Consider the following 22,920-nt stretch of genomic DNA (forward strand, 5'->3'; position numbering starts at 1 on the left):
GGAACGGCCGCGCTGGGCAGCGGGAGGCGGCACAGGCCCGAAGGGACCGAGCAGCCCTTTTCGTGTGCCCCCGGGGCTCTTTGAGCTTCCCCAGATGCTGTATTTTCCAGCAGAAAAAACCCCTAGATTTAACTTTTTCACTCCCATCCCAGCAACCCCCAAACAGGCTTCACTGCCCTGCGGGTGACTGAGCGACCCCAGACACGGCTCGGGTTACGGCCAGGGATGTCGGGAGTCCTTCTCTCCTCCACCCCCTTTCAAAGTATCCCATTTATCTTGATAGGGGCAGATTGAGGATGAGGAACCACAACAGCTGTATTTATTCCTTTAACTAAGCCCCGAATCAGCCCACAGCCCCTTTGGGGATCACTCCAGAGAGGTAGGAACAGCGGTCCCCAGGGCCTGAGCAAGTTCCCTGGGGACTTGCCAAGGAACTGCTTGTCCTCAGCTGCCCTAGAGCTGAAATCAGTTACAACAAACCCATTTACAGCTTTAGCCCTTTGCTTCCTTGCCCCCTCACGGGGCAGATCCTGCCCTTTCCAAACCCACTCCAACACCCTGAATTGGGGCTGCAGCACTGACGCAAGCAGCTGTTAATAAACAGCATTAGCCACCACAGATCCCTCAGTGAATGATTCTCCAGGGGGAACCGAGGAGCAGTCCCTGGCTCTGTGTTACCTCTGGACCAGAGGTGGGTTTGCTTTGTGCCCAATGGGATGGGAACGGGGAAAAGAAATGATCCGGCACGCTCGGCCACCCATCCTTCCTGCCGTGGTTAATATTGGAGAGGGAGGCCAGCAAGGAGTAAATATTAATGACAGGGTATGGAGTAACCTCTGCCCAGCACCACATTACCTCACCACAGGCAGTTCTGGGAAAACCCATCTTGCTCCAGGCACTCCTGCAAAGGTCTGAAAATTTTTTTACTAGAAAAATGCTCCTTCCTTTCAGGAGCAAAGTAGAGGCTATGGGAGTGTGGGTCAGGTACAAAGCTTCTGGAAGAGAGGGCCTCACACAGAAAAGGAGGAGGGAACAATATATACCTGGCTCTGGAAGGTGATCCAAGTGGCAGGCAGAAGCCCTAGGAAAAGGGAAGGAAGGGAGCAGGGAAAGGTTAAAAAACCTCCCCTAAGAGATATGACCCCTGGCACCTCATCTCTCCTCCTTTCACACTTCAAATGAGACAAACAATCTTTGAAAGCAGTTTATTCCACAATAATGATTAGTCAATAAGAATATGTAGTCAATAGTCAGCTACTGGAATGCAAATGCCTGCCATAAACCAACTCCACAGAGCAATTGCTTCCTTCACCTCGACCATCGACCATCGCCCCGGCCAGCTGCACCCCTGGGGCAGAGTGGGAGAGGCACAGCACAAACTGGGAGAACAAAGGTGACACCGTCCTGGCAGCTGGCGTGGAGGGGCAGGCAGGATGCAGCAGGGCCCCCCTCCCTGCTCAGCCCAGGTGCTGGGACATGGAGCTCCTCGGTCACAGACGCTTCCCAGAGCGAGCACAGAGAGCAGCCAGGTCCTGGAGAGAGCGTGTGGCTGCATGGGCACAGGAGGAGATCACCGAGTGCAGCGCCTGGCTGTAGGCTGAGCAGGACAGGGACACAAACACTATCAGGGCATGAGAGTTGCACTTATGGCCCGAAACTGGGCTTGGCTCTAGCCTTTCACCAGAGCAGAAAGGCAGTGATTGGGGTTTAAGGTAAATCGACATGCTTGCAGGTTTCCACACACCCATTTGCACGCTCTGCACACTCCCGAACATAAATCAGTACACAAGCCAAAGATCATTTTATGAACCCAAATATCTCTATTTTCCCTCCCAGATAACTCCCAGTGGCCCAGTCAGATATTTTCCCAAGCTGTGCTCAAGGTCAGTGCACTCCATCACCTAAGGAAGTGATGGATCCATTTCCACAACTTTATACATCCTCCTAGCAGAAGATTCATCATTTAAGGCAGAGGGTTCTGTGTCCCTAATGAGATGCTTTGCAGCATTTTCCTCGTGGTTGTGTCCATAGCCACACGTGGCTGTGTCACAGCTGTGTAATTTAACACACTGTAGGGGCTGCAGCCTTGCTGAGGATGCCACTACACTCCCTAAGGGACAGAGGTTGGGTCAAGCAGCAGAACCCCTGACTTGCCCTCTCCAGAGCATATTTGGAGGAGCATCTCTGCACAGCAGCCCAGGAGCATGGAAACACCTATCCTGGTTTGAGTTCTCCCTGTATAATCAGGCCCAGGTGTCTCCTCTCTGAAAGCAGGAGCTCCTACCTTTATGATTTTTGTAGAAGACGCAGTTATTGGCACAGGTATCCGGGTGGGAATCCCAGAAATCAGACCCACAGGAACACAGTGGGGGCAAGTCAATGTTACAGAGTTTGACTTTCTCCCTCATCTGGGCTCTCAGAGCTTCAACATACCTGCAAGGGATCAAACATTCACCTCTGGCAGTGACACCTGTGACACCTCTGCACGAGGAGCACAGACTGCCTGTACCTCATGTGCTCCTTTTCCCGCTGCTGTCTGTCCCTCACTCTCCTCTCCTCCAGCTGGAGCTGGGCCAGGGCTACCCAGGTTCCCTCTCCTGGGGAGGGCTCTCTCTGCTCAGCCATGTCTTGCATCCTCTGCTCCTCTGCCCGGCGCTGATTCTCCTTCTGCCTCTTAATCCTGCAGGGACACACATGCTCAGAGAAGGAGCTTTCCATCCCAATCTCCATTCCTGGCTCTGAGGTCAGGGCACAGGAATCTGGGTGATGCTGCTGCTTTCAAAGGCAGAAGTAATTCTGCACTAATCACAGCATTAAATATAAATAAATATAAACAAACATATTGGCTTAAAACATAGAATGGTCATAAAAGCTTCCTGAGCCTCCATTCTTCCCCCCATATGGCGACACCAGACTGTGAATGGTTTCCTGCCCTCAAACTCTTCCTGCCTGCCTGTTTTCTCACCATCCTGGACTTCCTCTTCCAGCTCCTTCCTGCAACACATCCACACGTGCTCCTGCCATACACAGTTCCCCAAAGCTGCTCTTCTGTCCTTAAACAAAGCCTGCAGGCTGGGCTCTTTAATATCCCCCAGAAAGGACCAACACCTTGGCTTTCCAGCTTGCCCAATATTTCTGATATTGGGCAATATCAGATTGGGCATAATCAGATATTTCTGATTATGAGGCAGCTTGGATCCTTCTGTAAGCACCTTCCAGGACAGGGCAGCATGACAGGGCTGGGTACAGCAGAGACATTCCAAGGATCCCACCTTTACTCCAAAATAGTCTTTAAAATGTACTTTTAACCAAGTTTTCATCTATTTCCTCAGTCTCCTTTCCACCTATGTGGCCCTACAGCCCTTTAGTGGGACCTGGGTTGTGTAATTTCCACCAAACACAACACACATTCCCCTGACAAGCAGCAATTGCAAAGCACAAACACTTTACACCAAAGTATCTGACATTTTGTTCCCAAATGCAACAAGTGTCCCAGGCCACTCCTGGCCAGGGGGCATTAAAAACAAAATGAAGGCTGAGCAGAAGCCAGGACAAAGACATTTCAGACCTTACTTCATGTAGGGGGTCAAATCTTTACATCCAGAAAGAAAATGCTACAGGTGACCTTCTCTGGTTGAGTTATAAAATTGGAAATGTTTTTTAAATGAAATGTAGAACCTTAAGTACAGCACTATAAATCCACTCCAGAAATTGAGGCCAAGGCCAGCTCGGGCTTTAAACCCCGTAATTACAAACCCAGCTCCCCTCTGCACACACTCTAAGCTAAAAATCATAATAAAAAGGTATTGCACTAACTAGGAATCCCTGGGGCCTTGCCAGCACTCACAGCGTAGGACTAGCTCTCCCAAGCTCCCAAGTGCCACTGGAATGTCAGGATGTGGCTCAAGGAGCACTGCTTTAGACTGGCAGTTTTTCCCAAAAAACGCCCAGGAAATCCTGCCCTGTGGTGCCTGTCCCACTCCCCCAAAGCCTGACAGCAGAAGAGCCATGATGGTCAGATTTAGGTCAGCTCATTCAAAGGAAAGCCAGGGAGAAAACAAAAATTAGAGGAGCTTTCCTGTTTTGCTGTGAATTTGCAGAGCTTCTCCTTAATCAACCCCTTCACAGGAGAAGCTGAGAAAACTCCACCACAACCGATACTTTTACACAGATACCAAGTGTTCAACTCCAGAACAAATGCCTGTAAAATATTTTATTACACTGTATAAGTTTTTATGGCCACAAGGGTGAAGGGTCTGATATTAAAAATGCCAGGGATGGTCACAGTTTAGCACAACGACATAACCTCACCCTAAAGTTTCTAAACATAGGCTTAGGTTCATGGTTTGGGAAGTTGCACCTCTTCCAGCCCCATGATTTGGCTCCCAACTCCTAAACAAGCTGCACAGGGAGTTCAAAACTAGACAGAGAAGTGCTAAAGGACTCAACATGGCCCAAGGGTTTCTGCTGGGGGTTGGCTGTGTGAATCCCACCCCAGGGCAGTTACACATCAGTGCCTGCTTTACACCCCACACACTCACAAGACTTTTCCAACCTCCTGAAGGACCCTGATGGAGGAGGTGACCCCACCACCTGCCCGGACTCACCGGGCAACTCTCTGCTGCCTCTGGTGCTGCCGCTGGTGCTCCCGCACTCGCTCGCGCTCCAGGGCCATGAAGAGGCGCCGGCACCGCAGGAACTCGCTCTGCCGCTTCGGAGCACAACACAGGGACATTTGGGAAGGATGCCTGGGATGAATATCCAGTGATACCAGTGCTCTGCTTGTTTCTGGAAGATGGAACCTCGCTCTTTCCCCAAAAGACCCTCAACATCTCTGAGTGCGCATGACCCAGCCCTGGGAAGCTGGAGAGATGGCAGCAAGGTAGGAAAGACCAAGTCATCTCAAAGCATTGGGGAGCTTTGTACCAGCATCCCTCCACTGACACTGCCTATGGATGCCACCTGGCAAATTCCTAAATTCTCGCTTTGCTGAGGGGAAAAGAGCCAATTCCAACTTCAGCCTGCTTGAATTTGGAGCCACCTGGATACTGTGTTCCCCTGAAGTGCACTGGAACCCTGTTATCTCCTCCAAAAGATGAAAGTGTGACACCAAGATGGATTCTCTACAGGCAGAGGAGCCACCAAGGTGGCAAAACCATAGCTGAGACAAATCCAGGGGACCTGCAGGGAAGAACTCCCATATGGATACTGAGGGTTTAGTGTCTGGGCTTTGGCTGATCCCACTGATGCAGCAAGGGCAGGGAAACATCCTGGCTAAAGCTCACATCAAAAGCCCTCCTGCTGTGGGGTACAGAGAGAGTTTGAGCTCCATGACTCCCAAAAGTTTAATGCATAGATTTTTCCTCATGAATGCCAAAACCTTTGGGCTGAGTTTGTCCACCTCACTCGATGGAGAGAGCCCAGCACAGCTGGAGATAAAGGAGGAGGAGAAGAGATCACCAGGCTGCCAGTGAATAAAACTGGATGGAAAAAACCCAGGCAGAGGAGAGTGCTGCAGAACCAGTTATCTTGGATGGATCAGAGCCAAGGAGATTAAAAGCAAGAGGAAAGGGAACAGCAGGGTTAGGAGGAGCAGCCTGAGAAGGCCCAGCTGTTGTCACACTGGCGAGAAACCACAACCATATTTGGGATCCGCTGGGCTGAAAACACTTGTAAGAAACAAAAAATATGCAAATTGTTCATAATTTTGCACTGCAAACTGCAAGGAAGTTGACAAAAGGAGAGAGAAATGTTCCTGTTCATGGCAGGAGGAAGCAGGAAAATCAAAGTCACGGGCTTTAGGCATCCAAGAGAAACATCATCACTCTGTAACACCGAGATTAGCATGAGCCAAACTGTCCAGGACACAGGCTGTAAACCCTCACTGTGAACTCATCCACTTGGCCTGCAGGCTGAGCTTGAGGCTATTCCCAAGAGCAAAGAAACCTTTATATTCCAGTCTTGTATTTAAACAAGATAAAGTTGGCTTTGTTCTTTCTTCTTCCTCATTTTTTTTAAGCATTTTTGGCAGCTTCTTGAGCTCCTTACAACTACAGCAAGCACCCCATGGTTTTGCCAGGCAGAATGAAAGGAGCCTGTTTCTCCTTCAAATTTCTGGTGTCACTGAGATCCCAGATTTTGTAGGAGTAGGTAACAGCTCCACTTAGTCATGACAGATTTTGAAAAATAACCTGGTAGCTTTGCCCAGGCCCTGAGACCAAAAGCTGACAAACTAAACCCAGTAGGAGTTTCATATACCAAAGCTCCTCTGAGGTTTCTTATTAGAGGCAGCAGCATTCCTAACACCCAATTTCTTTCAAACAAAACCACAAGGGATTGGCTACCCTGGACAAACCTGCTTCCTGGTTTCCTCTTGGTCAACACCAGCCCAGAGTTTGAGGGGAGGTTGGCATTCACTGTGTGGCCTCCCAGGAGGCCCAGGCAGGCTCGAGTCCTTCAGTGACCCACCACAGACCTGAGAGATAATGGAAGGGAGCAGCATCAGCATCACCACAGCTCTTTCTCATCTTCCCCCAGCAAAATGCTCTTCACTGGAGGCAGGGCCCCTGTGTGATCCCTCCAGACCTCAACGGGATGGCCTACCTTGGAATGGGCTTTACCTGGGGTCCAGGTTGGCCATGAACAGAAGAGATGTGCCACAACTCAATACAGGAGTCTGAGCACCAAAGCTTTGACAAAACACCTCTAAAGATATCCTTGGAGGAGGGTTCTGGTTTACTTTAATATGGATGCACATCTCCCCATCCCAAATTTATATTATGAATTTCTTGAAGAGTGAAAAAAATAACTAAATGTAAGGGGAATTCCACAGCCAACATGTCCCAAAACCTCAGTGTAAACCTCAGCAAAAACTTCCGCTGTGTCCCCATCTGCCCAGCCAGTATTTCTGCTCCAAGCTGGACTAATCCCCAGCCAAGGCTGGGCACACACTGCCACAGCCATAAAGCCTCTGCCAACCACCCCAGGCAATCAGGATGAACCATTTCCACCCCCCAGATGCTCAAAAACAGCTGCCTGAAAACAAAAGAGGAAGGATAAGTACATCAAGCCCTCCTAAACCCGTCCTAGGGCAGGGCCTGCCACCCCCAGGCATGGACACAACCATCTCCTTCACCTGATAAAAAGCTCTTTCCCCACCCCCCTCTTTTCAAGGTTTCTGACTGATTTGTTCTCTTTTGATCTATTCCACCCTCGGGTCTTTCGGCATGGTCTGAGCATGACTCTGGGTATGATGTGACTGCCCTGGTTTCAGCTTTCACCTGGGCAGCTGCCAAGTGGCATCACAAGCAGGCAGCAATCCAAGGCCATGGAAGCAGGGATGGCAGTGCCGACCTCACTGAGCTCCAGTACTGCTCCCGAGCCCGCTTTGAGGATGGTGGGTTTAGGAGTTAAGCAGGCCTGAGGGAACAACTGCTCTACTCCAAGAGCAGCCTCTTCCAGACACCAAAATAAATCTATGATCTGGACCACTTAAGACCAACTTTGCATGAGTCTTACTTTTTCAAACTGAATTTTGATGTAGAAGTCATCATCCTGCTCAGTGCCATGTGCAGCTGTGCCCTGCTCCAGCAGCTCAGCAGGCAGATCGTGGTGTCCTGCCAGCAGCAACTCCTCACTCTCCTCCATGGGCACTGCAGCTGCCAGGTAAGGGTCTGGGTCCTGGAGAAAGGAGGACATGGGTGTAAACATGGAATTGAAATCTGCCTGCTTTGGTGCCAAGGGAAAACTGAACCCCCTTGGAGCAGCTTTTACACACAGGAGGCTGTATGTGCTGTCACTTGGATGTGATCTGGCAGCACCACGTGTTCAGCAGCACCATGGGCCACCAGAGCTGGGAAACAGGAATGTAGCAGGGTGACTGTGACTCCCCAACTGCAGAGGCAGTGGGACTAACATGGGGTGAAGGGAGAGCAAGGCAGAAACCTCTCCAGGCACTATTTCACAGTGGCACGGAGCTGGAATCTCTGAGCGACACCGAGTACGGAGTACACTCCTTCAGATGGGAAGTGGGCAGGCTCCCCAGTGGCAATCCACAATATTTTGAGAGGCAGCAGATTGTTTCCTACAAAATAAAGAATTAAAATGCCAGAAGCAAGCTTGAAGCCAGGATAATTTTTTTCCCTTGCTTTCTTTTTTTCCTTCAGCGTGGTGGGAAGGGAGGCGCAGGACTGCTGACAGAGAGAAAGGACAGATCAGTAGGAGAGCAGGTGATGCCAAGAATTCCTTGATATGGCTCTGCTGGTGTTTGGGAAGGACAGAGAACAGGAGTTCTCTGTCAGTCTGAACATGGAATTATTTGATAGACACAACAGTAATCACTCCATCAACCCCACTATGACAGAAACACCACAGAACAGTTGCTTTGGTAAGGCTAAGGGAATAGAGGGAAGGGTTATTGCTTTGGAAGTTGCTCTGGAACACTGAAGGCAGAAAGACATGACACTGTGGAAAAACAACACCAATTTGGTGGAATGAGACACTGGGGAAAAGCATTTGGGTGCTGCCATGCTGGGGAGCTACAGCTGTCCACCAAAGCCTGAAGGCAAAACTCAGTAACAGGATGAGCTGGAACACTGGACAGGTCATTTCCAGGCAATTACCACTCTGGTATCTGCTTGGGAAAGCAAGCAATTAACTCCTTGGATGCTTTTAAGCTGAAAAGAAATCTTGGGGGTAGAGAAACAGAAGCAATCTTAGGAACATGGATTATTATCACAGGGAATGCAACATTTTACAGGGAGAAAGGAAAAAGAAGAAAAATGCAGAAAACAGGACTGAGGGAAAGGAACCCCCAACTTTTCAGCCAAAGACTTCATTTGAGTTAGCAGCAGCAGGGAGAAGAATGCTGGGACTATTACTGGGAAGAAAAAGTCAGGTTTATTCCTAAAGCTGAATTTTTAAGGAGGATGGACCTCCCCTGGGCCACTGTCAGAAGCACAGCAGCTAAGGTGCAAACAGCTCCCTGAAATCTGTGGAGGTCCAGATTATCAGAAAAGGGCCCAAGGAGTGTCTTTATTGAAAGGGGAGGAAAAGGAAATACCAAACAGAAGATTTTAGCCTCAAGAGTTTAACTGTGACTTTTGAAAAAACAAGAGGAAATCACCTTGCAAACTAGCTGCAAGCCACAAGAAAACAAGATAAGCAGCAACCACCATAAATTTATCAAGAGTCAGGCCAGGATAAACTGAATGTCTCCTACAATAGAAGGAAGAGGCCTCAGGCAAAGAGCAGCAGAAGACTCTGGGGTCCAGCTGAGCTCTTGACGTGGCCTAATTCAACGCTGGGGTAAAGCAAAACCTGTTAGATGGAAGTCTGATGTGGGATGCACAAAACTGATTAAAAACATGGCCCAGATTTGGTCTCAGGAGTTCACTGCACAGAAATAGGGTAAGAACCAGGTGGGCTCTGTTCTTTGATTTCATTATCAGCCTGGATGAAGGAAGAAAGAAGCATCTTGATTAAGCTACTGACCCCACTTGCCTTGTAGAAGTATAGGGTGAAAAACCCTTGGGATACAATCAAAGAAAAGGGCTAGAATACAAAGTTCTAGGAAATCCAGGGAGCACAAAAGCAGAGGCAGCACTACTAAGGGGGTCAGGTCCATGGTTATGTCTGTGGCAGCTTTTACACCTGAAGAGAAGGGAACATGCTGCTCTCCTGCCAGGCTGGGAACATGCCAAACTTTCATACAGGGAGAGATTTAGATTAATATGGGAGCTTTTTTCTCCTCATATATCATAGAGTAATAAAACAGAGCAATGCAATAAATCAGTATATTCCTCCCAGAATAAATCAGGGAAGCTGTTAAACTTCCTTATGTAGATTAACTGTAGGTGCAGTGAGGCTGGGATGGGAGGATGGCCCCAAACCCCTCCCAGTGTTTCTCACTGCTGTGGATGACTTGCCCAGGACTCCCACGGATCTCCTGTAACCCTCTGGCTCACCTGGGCAGTGGCTTTATTATTTATGCGAGGTCATAAATCAATTTATCTCACTGAATGCATTAGAAGCTCAAACTAGAAGGATGTTTGCTGCTGGGAACAGGTAACAAGGTTCTTGAGACCATAATTATTGTGTTTCTCTGAGTCCTATTTGCAGAGCTGACTGACTTCATCAGAAATCCAAGAGTACAAAGAAAGGGGAGTTTCTAGATAATCAGCAAAGATCTACTTCACCTTTGGTGAACCTGAAAAAGAGAAGAGAATGAGGATTTACAGGATGGGCAGGAAACTGGCTCCAGAGGCAATAAGTCAAAACACCAGGCTGGGTTGCTCCTGATGTTCTGTACATCAGTTTAAGAAAGGTCTTGGCATAGAGACCGGGAAAATAGCTACAACACAAAAGTGGTCTTGAGAACTGAAGGAGCAAAAGCAGGGTGAAATTCAGCAGAACAAAAAGTGGGACTGACCTCCTTCCATGCACTGCTTTGAGGAAAGCAGCTGCATACCAACCATTCTCTACCAGAAGCCAGCCCGGGGTGAGGAAAAACCCTCCAGATCTTCACCACCCACACAAAACAAGCAATTGATGCAATGGAAAGAGTTGTTGAGGTTTGAAGAAATAAAGGCACCCGAAGGGAAGGCTGGTCATCACATTTCTCCCAGATACCCAGATCACAATCTCAACCTTTAAAAGTCTGTTTTGCATTCTTGAGTTCATCTCAGAGATGTTTTCACACACTTTATCCCGCTGCCTTCTCTGAAAGCAGGAAAAGCAGTTTATTTCATTCCTGCTGGAGAAACTTCCTGAATGATGTTTTGGATTTGCTAATTAGAGACAAACTTACAGCAGTTTGCAAGGTGATTTCTCTGCCCTCAGCCCAGCCAGCCCTCCTCACCTCCTGCCTGCAGGCTCCGGGGGACACGTGGGACACGATCCTGCGGGAGGCCAGCCTGCGCCGCACCTGCTGCACAGCCCTGCTGAGCTGAGCCCGGAGGAGAGGCAGAGAAAACACAGCACAAGTTCAGCTGCATGGAGACATCTCCCAGTCAGTCTGCTCCGGCCAAGGAGCTCCATCAAGGCAGCACGACCCAACACACAATCAAGGTCTTTCAGAGCTGCCCCAAGGTACCAAAATTCTGATCCAGGCAACTCATCTGCTCCCAAAACATGTTGCTGAGATGCCAGATCCCAAATTTTCTTGACTGGTATCCAGCCAGAAGTGATTTTCCACCCCATGGTGCTTCAACTGGAATAACTCCAGCTCCTAGTTGAGCACACAGGCTTTCTAAATCACCAAATGCGCCATAAACATCACTATTAAAAAAAAAAAAAAAAAAAGGGCTTAAACAGTCCTGAAGGCAGGTTTCCCCAGATTTTGGGCTGCACGAGTCAAGTTGCAATGACGTGGCACCACCTAGTGCCTGCCAGCAGCCAGACCAGTCCAGCCACAGCACCTGGGAGGAGCCACCCAGCTGGATGCTCTGAGGAGCACCACAGCATTCAGGGTGACAGTGCAAGCTAATGTTTAATCCAACATCTAAACCCACATAGTAGGGATGTGCTGTAGAAAGAAAAAAGAAAACATGGCCCGTTCCCCATTTCAAACACTGAGGATCCAAAATGCCGAAGCGGCGATGGAAGCGCAGGAGGGCAGGGCTCACCTCGGCAGCTTGCTGCTGGAATGGCTCCCTGTGCTCCTCTTCTGGCTGGGCTGGGCCAGAGCCAGCGCTGGGTGCACAGATGATGGGAGCTGGGAAGCTCTGGAACAGGCATGTGTTCTTCCAGGGGGTCGAGTACTGCACAGCAGCACAGCTCTCCCTTTCCACCTGCCAGGAAAAAACCACAGGGATCTCCAACCACGACCCAGCAAGATGTCAACCGTGGTGACATTTCACCACCCTTGGGTGAAATTGCTTGGGAGGGAGCTCCCAAGTTTGGCTCTCCATGCTGAGAATACAAAGAATCATCAGGTTCTTTGGGGCTGAGGGCATTTGCGGGCTTCCCGCTTGGAGCTGGCAGAGTTACATGAGGACATCCCTAGCCAGCCATGGAAACAGCCCAAACACCCCAAGGGTGGCCAAGGCTGGTGACATGTCAGTGCATTCTCTTTTCTGCCACAGTCAGATCCTGGCAAGCCTCCCCAGCACTTGTTTGAGAATAGAAAGAATTAAATATATTCACAGCATAATCCAAAACAAGCATACGGGGGAAAAGGGAATGTGAAGACAGAGGGAAAGCGTTGTTTGAAAACTGCTTGGAAAAGGGATCGGAAAAGAAACTGCAGAAAAAGTGCTTTACTTCAAAGGCAGCCAGGACACATCCACATCATTCCCAACTCCTGCTTGGCTGTTTTTTAACTCCACAGGCAATTCCACAGAGAGTTTCAGAACTCTGTTCTGCTGCTGCTTGAAGGAGCCAGTAACCTTTCCCTGGGGAGGCTTCAAAGCATCTCCAGCACCAACCAAAGTGTCACACTGACCCAGCCTGGACACCGTTTGCCACCACAGGGTCTGGAACCTCAGATTTTCTCATTTTTTCTCATTAACACCTTGACTTAAGCTCCAGTGTTTGGGTTTTTCCCCATTCACGCTGTGTTTGGAGTTTCTCCTGACAGAGCCTCACTTACTGCTTCGTAGGCCTCCTGCAGCTCGAGCCTGCGGCGCAGCCTGGCCTGCCGGTTCACCCGCTGCCTCACCTCGCCCTGGAATCTCCTCAGGCTGGCTGCCTTCCTCCGCTGCTGCTCCTGCAGCTCCTCCTCCACCCGGGATGCCGAAGCCTGGGCAGGTGGAAGCACATTTCACCAGGGTTTGCTACACTGTAGCATTAGAGCAGCCTGTGTCCCTGGATTCCCTTTTCCCCCACCCGGAGCGACCAGGCAGACAAGCAGCACCCAGAGCAAACTTCATGTTTTGTGTGGAGTAACAGCTTGGACAATATCCACTGGGTTATTATGGGCTGGATTGAGTCTGACTAGAGAAACAGAGCATGCACACCTCTGCCTTTACCTCTCTGCAACACACAGGGAAGGAAAGAAAAAGGAGACCCTCGGAGCAGCTCCCAGCTCCCGCTCCCATTAAAGGATGCTCAAATAGCCAAAGCCTGGATCCAAAAGGAACAGGCCAGGCCCTCACCCTGGTGATGTTCTGCAAGGCTGGAAGCACATCAGGGAAGCAGTTCACAGAACACAACACTGCTTCAGAATGCCTTTACCCTCTGAAGTGAAAGATTAAGAGCAATGACCTGAAAAACCCAAAAATCCCATTTTGTTTTCTTTGCAGTTCTGCCAAGCAACACTACCATGGCTTAAATTAAAACAGCACTGCTCTCCTGGCTGCAAACACAGCAAGAGAAACCAGAGACTGAAGGGAGGGAGGAAAGGGGTGAGGCCCTAGATGAACTTGAAACAGCAGGGCCAGCACAGCCCAACAAAACTCCAAGATGGGGAGAAATCTGCACTTTTAGGGACGAAACCAAAACAGTGCTCCAGAGAACAGCCCAGTGCCAGCTCAACCACTGCCCAGCTCAGCAGCAACTCTGGTGCATGAAGCATTACTATGGATTAATTAGAAGTGTATTAAAAAAGCTCAGATAACCCTGGGCAGCTTCATTCACCTCTGGAAGCCTCACATGGGGAGCCCCAGGAGCATCCAGACCCCCTGAAGCTGTCAGGAAAAGATCAGCTCCCCCAGAAGTTTCATAGTGCCAAGATGGAAGTCCTGTGGAATATGGAGATGATTGATTTCCATAAATTATCTCAGCCTTTCAGGATTTAAATTACAATATAGAAATAAATCATCTCAGAAGGGCAGGAGATTCTATAATGTTCAGACATTAATTACAGGGGACTGAACTCATCATCCAATATTTAATGCACTTTTAGTCCTCTTAGAATAACCCTGAAAACAGAAATCCCCGAGATAAGCATCCATGAAGATTTCCTTATGTGTTTCTAACAGGGTACAGTAGGCATTGGCTCCAGAGCCTGAAACACTCAGCTTAATTTTTAAATTTTTTTTTAAATCAGCAACACAGAGTAAAATCTTGACTCCCTGACATCCTTAAGGGATGAGTGGGAAAGAAAAAAGCAGCACTGGCTGGGTTCCCCACCTGATTGATGTCTAAAATGGATGCATTTCTCCTCAAAAACCAGAGTTTTTTGGAGGGGAATCCACTATTAGAGATGCTGAGGGCTTGTGCAAAGGGGAGGCCAGACTACAGGGACATCACAGCTGCTTCTGACCCCGCTAAATCACATCAATACTATTTTTAGGAGCCATGTTCCTGTCTGCCCTCAGGCTGTGAAAAAGATCCCTTCTGGCTCTGGCCCCGCTGGGTGTTTTAGTGGCACACCGAAGGGCTCGAGATGCCCCGGGGCGCACTCACAAAGGCCGGGCTCTGCTGCCCGGGCGCGCCCTCCACCCAGGCGCCCACGGGTGCCACGCTCCGGTTCCTCTCGGCCAGCACCCGCCAGCTGCGCTGCAGGGATCGCGCCCGCTGCCTCCCCGGGGGCTGCCCGGCCGCCCGGCGCGGCTCCTTCGGGGGCAGCACCATCCCGGCACCGCCGCTGCCCGGCCTGGGAGGGGAGAGAGCTCGGGGTGAGTCCGCGGCACCGCAACCCGCAGCCCGCCCCAGCTCCCACGGCGGCTGAAAGCCCCATCGCTGCCCCCCTTCTCTTCTCCCCCCGTCACCCAGCCCCGCGGCACCCCACCTCCAGCTCCAGCTCCCCCGAGGGTCGGCTCCGATCTCCCGGTACCCCCACTCCACCGCCCCCCCTGTGTACCCTCACCCGCCCCTGGGCACTGCTCCACGGCCTCGGGCCCCTCCTCCCGCATCCCCCCACCGCCTCCGGAGGCCCCTGCACCTTCATGCCCCGCAATTCCCCGCCATTCCCCGCAGCCCCCCTCGCCGAGCCCCGAGCCCGCCGGAGCCCCTCAGGCCGCACCAACCGCCACTTCCGCCGCCACCGCAGCTTTGAATCCTGGCGCCACTTCCGCCGCACGGCCACGCCCCGGCAGTCCCGGCCACGCCCAGATCGCGTCCTGGTCACGCCCACAGAAGGTCCGGCCATGCCCCGATCTCGCCTCGGTCACGCCCCCTGAGTCCCGGCCACGCCCTCAGGCTCCCCGGTCACGCCCATAATTGCCCCGCCTCGCCTCAAGCCCCGCCCCCCGCCGCAGCCAACCGCAGGCCGCCCCCAGCCCCAGCCCCTCACGGTTCTGGGATCCCCGGTTCGAGTCCCGCCTCCGGTGGCAAGGGGGTGGAGGAACCTCGGAGCATCCCCGAAACTGCCCCCTGAGCCTCCCTGCAACACCCCACACTGAGCGTCCCCGTGCCAGTCGCTCCCAAATATCCTGACCGCATCCCTGACCCTCTCCGAGTACCCCATTACAACATCTCCACGCAGCATCCCCCCAAAGACCCCCAAAGCACCTCCCCATAGCGTGACCCCAAAGCACCGGCCTCACCAGCCTGCCTCCCTTAAAGTCTCCCCAAGACTCCCTCAAAGCCTCTTTCTGTAGCATCCCCCAAGCCCCCTGCACCATCGCCCGCCCCAAAACATCCCCCTCCCTCTGGGACAGGATGCTCGGAGGCATCGACGCCTTTTGGGGGCCAGGAGACCCCCGGGGGGGTGGGCGGTGGCTCGCTGGGGTGATGAGCCTGGCAGCGCTCGGGAGGGGGGTGGGAAATGGCTCCGGGCATCCTGCCTCGCATCCCGCTGCCCTATTCAGCGATGCCCGGGGAACTAGCGCTAATTGGCATGGAGCTGGAATGGAGCCTGGATGCCACCGGGCTTCGTTTTAGAGCCTGGGAAGAGGGGGGGGGGAAAGCGGGGGGAGCTCTTTTGGGGTGGGGGTTCAGCGTTGCAAAATACCCTTCCTAAAGAAAACCCAGCTTAGCTGAAGGGGGTGTTCAGAGCCCAAAATCCCGCTGGATTGTCCGCGGAGGGCAGGGCAAACCTTTGCTGGGCTCGATGGGGTGATGCCCCCCACCCCCAAGTGCGTCCCGGGGACTGGGAAAACATGGAACTGGGGGTCTGTAACCGGGGAAAAAATTGCAAATCCGAGTGGTTTTTCCTGAAATAAATGTCAGCTCGAGGCCTCCGAGGAGGCGAAAGCCACCAGGACACAGGGCTCTATTGAGAAAGGAAAGAACAAAAAAAAAAAAAAAAAAGAAAAAGGAAAAAAAAAAAAAAAAAATTTAACTTGTTTTTGCGTTAAACATTGCCTCTAGCATTTGAACTTTTTGAAAAAAAAAAAAAAAAAAAAAAAAAAAAAAAGAAAAAAGGAAAAAAAAAAAAAAAAAGAAGGGAAAAAAATAAATTAGCCGGGCGAAGCGCCAAGCCGGGAGCTCCGAGGGACGTGCCCGGAGTGGGGAAGCGGAGCAATTCGGGGGGCGAGCCTGCCCGAAATGTGGGGAGCGCCGGCTGCCCCGCGGGGCCACCCCGCTCCCCCCTGCCTGCTGCCCGTGACCTGGCTTCTGGCGCTGCACGCAGGTAGGGAGTTTTCCCTTTTTTTCCCAAGGTTTTCCCGTTTTTTCCATGGGTCTTGGGGGTATCCAGATGGAGGATGAGGGCCGGGGGGGTGATGAGGGTGGTGATGCCCGATGGGGGGGGTTGGAGGGAGGGTTGTTGCGCTGTCGAGCTCTGCCTGGGAGCTGGGAGAAAAAGGGGGTAAAATTGGAATGAAAACTGGGGAAAAGACTTTTCTGGAGCCAAGCAGGTCCCGATGTGGGGGAGGATTTGGCACTGCCCCCAGCCTGAGCTTCTCCCCGGTTTTTTTTTTCCTCCCCAAACCCCATTTTTTCCTAATTTCTTAGCATCTCCAAATATTTTTCTCTTACCCATTCTTCAGCTTCCCTTAAAAAGTTATTTTTCACCCCATTCCTCGGCTTGCCTCATCCCACTGCAACCCTGGTTTTCTCCATTATTTTTTCTCTAAATTCTCACTTTTTGGATTTTAATGAGCCCCAAACCATCCCATCCTATCCCACATCTGGCAACACAGAAAACCACCTTCAACAATTTTGTTCCATTCTACCAAAGTTTGCACCAAAAGCAGCTCTGGGGAGGCCCCATTTCCCTTCAGATCGGGAGGATGGATGAAAAATAAAACCAACTGGGCTCTTTGCTGGCTTTGATTTAGACCCTAAAAACAGCCAGGGCTGCAGCGAGGACACCCCAAAAAATACTGCAGGGCTTTTTTTTTTAAAAAAAATAGGGATTTGTGCCACAAAATAGTGTGAAAATGAGGATTTTTTAATGGGCTTTTTCAACAGAAGCTATTGAAAAGGTCTGGGAGATCTCCATCCCTAAGCCAAGGAAGCTGTAGGAAAATTGAACATTTCCTGATTTATTCATGAACTCCCAATTTTATTTTTTTTTTTTAATCCAGAGTGGAGAAAAAATTAAGAATAGGGTTAAAAAGGGGGAAGAAACAGTTAAAGAGCAGCGACAGGGAGGGGGCAGGGATGCCTGGAAGGTTAAGAATAGAGTTAAAAAGGGGGAAGAAACAGTTAAAGAGCAGCGATTTGGCGGCGCACAGGGAGGGGGCAGGGATGCATGGAAGACCACATCCCCATCCCATGCCTTGGCCTTCCCTGTGGGGTGAGGGTTCCCCTAAATTTGGCGAGTCGGGGCATGTTTGTGGCGCTGCCGGGGAGGACGGACGGACGGACGCTGCATACCAATAGGTCCCATGACTTTTCGGGCTTGTTTAAGGCCTTTCTTGCTCCCGCTTCACCCAGCCCAGCTGGTTTTCCCACTCTGCCCTCCTCTTCAATATGGGGTTTGTTCGCCGTGGATGACGGTATCCGTACGGGGGGCTCACGGATGGGACCTCTGGGAGGTCAGGACGGGGATGCTGAGGTATTTTGGGGAGGGAGAATGTTTTGGGGAGTGCCCTCCCCCAGAAAATCATGTTTTTACACTTTTTCCCTGCCTTTTTTGGCTTAGAACCAGCAATGAGGAGCAATGCACGTGCATAGACTCTCGTGATGCAGTTTTGCATCTGAGGGGGCTTTGTCTGGACAAGAGCATCCCATGGGGGTGGGGTGGGATACGAAACCCTTCCCCCCCACCATTTTTGGGGTAATTAAGGTATCTTTGCAAAGCATTCCAAGCACTGGCATCTCTCACTCCCAGGCAGTTTTTGCAGGGCAATGATACAACTTTGCCAAGGGTTGCCTCGACTTGCCTCCCACCTCCTGCATTTTTGCAAGTGACGTGTGCATTTTTGCAAAGGGTTGCATCGACCTGGCTGCAGGAGAGCATTTTTGGGGGTGGTAGATGAATTTCTGCAAAGGGTTGCACTGACCCAGCTGCAGGAGAGCTCCTGCCCAAGCCCTGCACATTTTGGGGACACCACATGCATTTTTGCAGAACCTAGCAACAGGAGGTGTGCCATCCACTCCTCCTCCTTGCATTTTTGTGGTGATGCATGCATTTTTGCAACGGGTTGGTTACATCTGGGGGTGGTAGATGAATTTCTGCAAAGGGTTGCACTGACCCAGCTGCAGGAGAGCTCCTGCCCAAGCTCTGCACATTTTGGGGACACCACATGCATTTTTGCAGAACCTAGCAACAGGAGGTGTGCCATCCTTGCATTTTTGGGGTGATGCATGCATTTTTGCAAAGGGTTGGTTACATTGACCTGGCTGCAGGAGCACTCCCACCCCCAAGACAGCATCTTCACAGGGGGTTGTATCGACCCACCTCCCACGCCCAAAGCAATTTTGGGGGTGATTCCTTAATTTTTACAATGGTTCTGCAGGAAAGCTCCCACCCCTCATGCACTTTTGGGGTCACGCGTGCATCTTTGCAAAGATGGAACCAAGCTGGGCACCTTGGGGGTGCACAGCACAGCTCCAGCTTGGGGTTTCCCTGTTTCCTCCACGCTCGGCACCCCACTGTCTCTCCCCACGCCCCAAGGTCTGCTGGCAGGGGTGAACATCACCAGCCCCACGCCGCTGGTGCGCGGCACGGCGGGCAAAGCGGCGCTGCTGTCGGTGCGCTACGCCAGCGCCAGCGCGGACAAGCCGGTGGTCAAGTGGCAGCTGAAGAGGGACAAACCCGTCACCGTGGTCCAGTCCATCGGCACCGAGATCATCGGCAACCTCCGGCCCGACTACCGCGACCGCATCCGCGTGCTGGAGAACGGCTCGCTGCTCATCAGCCCCTTGCAGCTGGCTGATGAAGGCGCTTACGAGGTGGAGGTGTCCATCACCGACGACACTTTCACCGGCGAGAAAACCATCAACCTCACTGTGGACAGTAAGGGCACGAAGGACATCCAGGGGAGACTGGGTTATCCATGGGGTGTCTTCCCTGAGCGCATATTGGGAGGGCTTTCTCCAGCTGGGAGGTGGTTTTGGGGGTTTCAACCACCTCATGCTGGTGGGGTTTTTATGTCTCTCTTCCTGCACCCTGAGCCCATCCATCCCCTGAAACGTGGCATCACCGTGGTTCCTCTACTTGCCCACAGTTCCCATCTCAAAGCCACAAGTGCTGGTGGCCTCCTCAACGGTGCTGGAGCTCAGTGAGTTCTTCACCCTCAACTGCTCACACGAGAACGGCACCAAGCCCACCTACACCTGGCTGAAGGACGGGCGGCCGCTGAGCAACGACTCCCGCCTGCTCCTCTCCCCTGACCAGAAGATCCTCACCATCACCCGTGTTCTCATGGCTGACGATGACGTCTACAGCTGCCTGGTGGAGAACCCCATCAGCCATGGCCGCAGTGTCCCCGTGAAGCTCACTGTTTACCGTAAGCCACCCTTCTCCCCTCCTGCACTCCCAGATTTGGCCATCCCTTGCAGGTGCTTTCAGCTAAAATTTTTGGGGGGCTGTCCCCCCTCATTCCTCTCCTGCAGGCCGGAGCTCTCTCTACATCATCCTGTCCACAGGCGGCATCTTCCTTCTTGTCACCTTGGTGACAGTTTGTGCCTGCTGGAAACCCTCCAAGAAGTATGTGGGGCAATAACATGAGAGACAAAAGGGGTTGTCTCACCTTGTCCCATCCTGGTTTTTCCCATTTCATCTTTTCCCATCCCATCTTGTCCTTACCATCCTATTTGTCCTCATCTTGACACATCCTTCCCTATGCCATGCCAAGACATGCCATGCTGTGCTCTGGCGTGCCATGCCGTGCTGTGCCATCCCGTCCCATCCCATCCCATCCCATCCCATCCCATCCCATCCCATCCCATCCCTGCAGTACTTGACCCTCCCCTGGATGAGCCACAGGCAGTTCCCCCACTGCCCGTAACACGATGCCAGTGCTGCCCCATCCATCCCCTTTCCCTTTCCAGGGAGAAGCGACAAGCAGAGACACAGCCAACCTCTGACTACGCCGAGCAGGACGAGGAGCGCCTGAAGCACGAGGGTGAGTGCCGGCCTCGGCGTGGCGGCGGTGGGCTGGGCAGCACCAACCCATCCCATCCCATCCCATCCCATCCCATCCCATCCCATCCCATCCCATCCCATCCCATCCCATCCCATCCCATCCCATCCCTGCAGTACTTGACCCTCCCCTGGATGAGCCACAGGCAGTTCCCCCACTGCCCGTAACACGATGCCAGTGCTGCCCCATCCATCCCCTTTCCCTTTCCAGGGAGAAGCGACAAGCAGAGACACAGCCAACCTCTGACTACGCCGAGCAGGACGAGGAGCGCCTGAAGCACGAGGGTGAGTGCCGGCCTCGGCGTGGCGGCGGTGGGCTGGGCAGCACCAATGCTCCTGGCATGCTGAGCAACACCTTGCTTCCTCACAGCCGAAGGCATCCCACGGAGCGGCGAGCACGAGCGCAAGAACCCGGTGGCTTTGTACATCCTTAAAGACAAGGTGAGAGCCAGCAGCACCAGTAGCACGTCAGCAGCGTCCCAGCACAGGGTCTCGCACGTGTCCCACATTTTTCTCCTCTTGTCTTTCGGCAGGACTCGCCGGAGGCGGAGGAGGATTCACTGCCTGAACCCCGCGGCACGGTGGAGCCAGGCTACACCAGCTCGCCAGTACCAGCGGCCGGCCGCTCGCCGGGACCAGTGGGGCGCTCGACCCGGCGTTACCATCGCTCGCCAGCTCGCTCGCCCGCCTCGACGCGGACCCACCGGTCACCCCCGGGCTCGCCGGCACGCTCCCGCGGCGCTCCGCGGCTGCTGCGGACTGCCGGCGTGCACGTCATTCGGGAGCAGGAGGAGGCCAACGCCGTGGAGATCAGTGCCTGAGCAGGGGGACCGTGCGCGCCTTGGTGGCAGCGTGCAAGAGGGCAGGGACACCAGCACGGCCACCGAGCAAGCGGGGACACCGGCACAGCCCTGCTCCCGCCACTGGGCGTCATTCTGCTCGGCGTAAAGTCACTAATTTCCTATTGATCCCACCCAGAGCTCCCCTCTTCCGTCCCCCGTCTTCCTGGGGCATCGCTTTAATGGCTTTCTCGCCGGGACGAGTGTGCAGGGAGCGTGCAGAAAGCACACGCGTGTGCAGAGAGAACATGCAATCAGTGCACGGAGAGAGTGTGCGGAGGGTGCATGGAGCATGCAGAGGGAGCGTTGGAGCACTGCACATGTGCATGGAGCGTGCAGGAGAGCACATGGACTGTGCACACGGGGGCAGGCACGAGGGTGTGCAGCAGGTGTGCACACTGTGCGAAGAGGATGCACAGAGCTTGCAAGAGAACACGTGGAGCCCATGGAGAGAACACACAGAGCAGGCAGCTAAGGCTGCACAGGGTGCACAGGGCGTGTGTGGCGTGTGCAGAGCGTCCACTGAGCCTGCACGGCCTTTGTGAGCGTGCCAGCCCTGCGTGTGTGTTCCGAGCGTGCACAGAGTCCATGCAGAGAGAGCCTGTGCAGAGCGTGCAGGGAGCGTGGGGAGGGAACATGCACGCAGCATGCGGCGAGTGTGCAAAGAGGGTGAGCAGAGAGGGTGTGTGCAGTGCTTGCACGAAGCACACACAGAGCCTGCACGGTGTGCGTGGAAAGAGCGTGCACAAAGTGAGCAGCTGAGTGTGCTCAGAGCATGTGCAAGAGTGGACCTGCAGTGCTGGCACAGGGCACGCGTGGAGCCTGCAGTGAGTGTGCAAAGAGTGCGTGTGCTGTGCTTGCACAGGGTGTGCGTGTTTTGTGTGGAGAGAGCGAGCACAAAGCAGCTGAGCGTGCTTGGAGCGTGCACACACACACGGGGAGCACACACACTGCACGCCCAGCGACCCTGCATGCACACGTGTGTGCAAGAGCACGGTGCCCGCCCGCCGTGGCACAGCCCCCATGCATGGAGCAGGACATGCACTGGCACACAAGCTCGCCCAAGGGTGCAACAAGCAGAGGCCACCCTGGTCAGGCAGTCTAAACAGGGGGCTCCCTCCTGCTCCCCGGCTCCCCAGCTGCCATGTCCCCTAAACGTGGGCTGGAAGCCCTGGTCCAAGCATTGCCCCTTTGCCATGGTAGGATTTTCTGTGAAAATCCCCCGGTTTTGGGGCACACGGCGCTGTCTCTCCCCAAGCCTTCATGGGAAATAGGTTTAGGATGAAAAGCAGAGAGCAGCCGGCCAAGCGAGCCGGGCCCTGGGGCACCTGGGGTGGGTGCCGGGGCACCCCGGAGTGCTCGGGGTGCACTACTAACCAATAAACTAAACATACTACCCGTCTGGTGGTGGCACCTTTGGGTGTCTTTGTGGGACAGGGGTCCCCCAGGGTGGGGGGACACATGAGAAGCGGCTGACAGGTAAGACCACACAAACCCGAGACACCTGGCTGGCACTCAAACTGGCATGGGAGACCTTGGACTGTTCCCTCTGGTGCCTACTGATGGCATCCTCAGCTGAGAGCCCGTTTCTTCTTAATTTGTTTTCCTCTGAACATGGCGAAGGAAAAGGGGAATTTATTCTGACTAATTAAATTCATTAACCGCTGGTGTCCCCCCACTCTGCTGTCTCCGGGTGCTGCCAGTGCCACCGTGGCCGGGCAC

The 22,920-nt window shown here is 52.9% G+C and overlaps 2 protein-coding genes across 2 annotated transcripts; one reads left to right on the top strand and one right to left on the bottom strand.

Annotated features, from left to right (window-relative positions):
- Positions 1 to 1,199: 1,199 nt before the first annotated feature.
- On the bottom strand, positions 1,200 to 15,031 carry CCDC15 (coiled-coil domain containing 15). The gene is made up of 11 exons (XM_041413743.1): positions 14,910 to 15,031; positions 14,347 to 14,536; positions 12,590 to 12,739; positions 11,625 to 11,789; positions 10,859 to 10,945; positions 7,519 to 7,680; positions 6,356 to 6,475; positions 4,608 to 4,711; positions 2,510 to 2,680; positions 2,285 to 2,433; positions 1,200 to 1,597 (listed from the first exon to the last, which is right to left on the bottom strand). Exons 1-11 carry the CDS (start codon positions 15,029 to 15,031, stop codon positions 1,491 to 1,493), a joined length of 1,527 nt encoding a protein of 508 aa, XP_041269677.1. The 3' UTR covers positions 1,200 to 1,490.
- Positions 15,032 to 16,340: 1,309 nt separating this feature from the next.
- HEPACAM (hepatic and glial cell adhesion molecule) lies at positions 16,341 to 22,600 on the top strand. Its single transcript, XM_041413818.1, has 7 exons — positions 16,341 to 16,456; positions 18,890 to 19,231; positions 19,443 to 19,724; positions 19,831 to 19,924; positions 20,269 to 20,342; positions 20,730 to 20,800; positions 20,893 to 22,600. The coding sequence occupies exons 1-7, from the start codon at positions 16,372 to 16,374 to the stop codon at positions 21,178 to 21,180; spliced, it is 1,236 nt and encodes a 411-aa protein (XP_041269752.1). The 5' UTR covers positions 16,341 to 16,371; the 3' UTR covers positions 21,181 to 22,600.
- The last annotated feature ends 320 nt before the right edge of the window (positions 22,601 to 22,920 follow it).

This window comes from Onychostruthus taczanowskii, unplaced genomic scaffold (genome assembly GCF_017590055.1).
Source record: "Onychostruthus taczanowskii isolate IOZ18803 unplaced genomic scaffold, ASM1759005v1 scaffold43, whole genome shotgun sequence".
Lineage (NCBI taxonomy): Eukaryota > Metazoa > Chordata > Aves > Passeriformes > Passeridae > Onychostruthus > Onychostruthus taczanowskii.

Coding starts and splice junctions, on each gene's coding strand:
- CCDC15 (XM_041413743.1), bottom strand. CDS start 15,031: ATGGCCGGACCTTCTGTGGGCGTGACCAGGACGCGATCTGGGCGTGGC. Junction 14,537..14,909: donor CGGTGGCGGCGGAAGTGGCG/GTTGGTGCGGCC, acceptor CTCCCCTCCCAG/GCCGGGCAGCGGCGGTGCCG. Junction 12,740..14,346: donor GGCAGCAGAGCCCGGCCTTT/GTGAGTGCGCCC, acceptor CCACCTGCCCAG/GCTTCGGCATCCCGGGTGGA.
- HEPACAM (XM_041413818.1), top strand. CDS start 16,372: ATGTGGGGAGCGCCGGCTGCCCCGCGGGGCCACCCCGCTCCCCCCTGC. Junction 19,925..20,268: donor TGCTGGAAACCCTCCAAGAA/GTATGTGGGGCA, acceptor TTCCCTTTCCAG/GGAGAAGCGACAAGCAGAGA. Junction 20,801..20,892: donor TGTACATCCTTAAAGACAAG/GTGAGAGCCAGC, acceptor GTCTTTCGGCAG/GACTCGCCGGAGGCGGAGGA.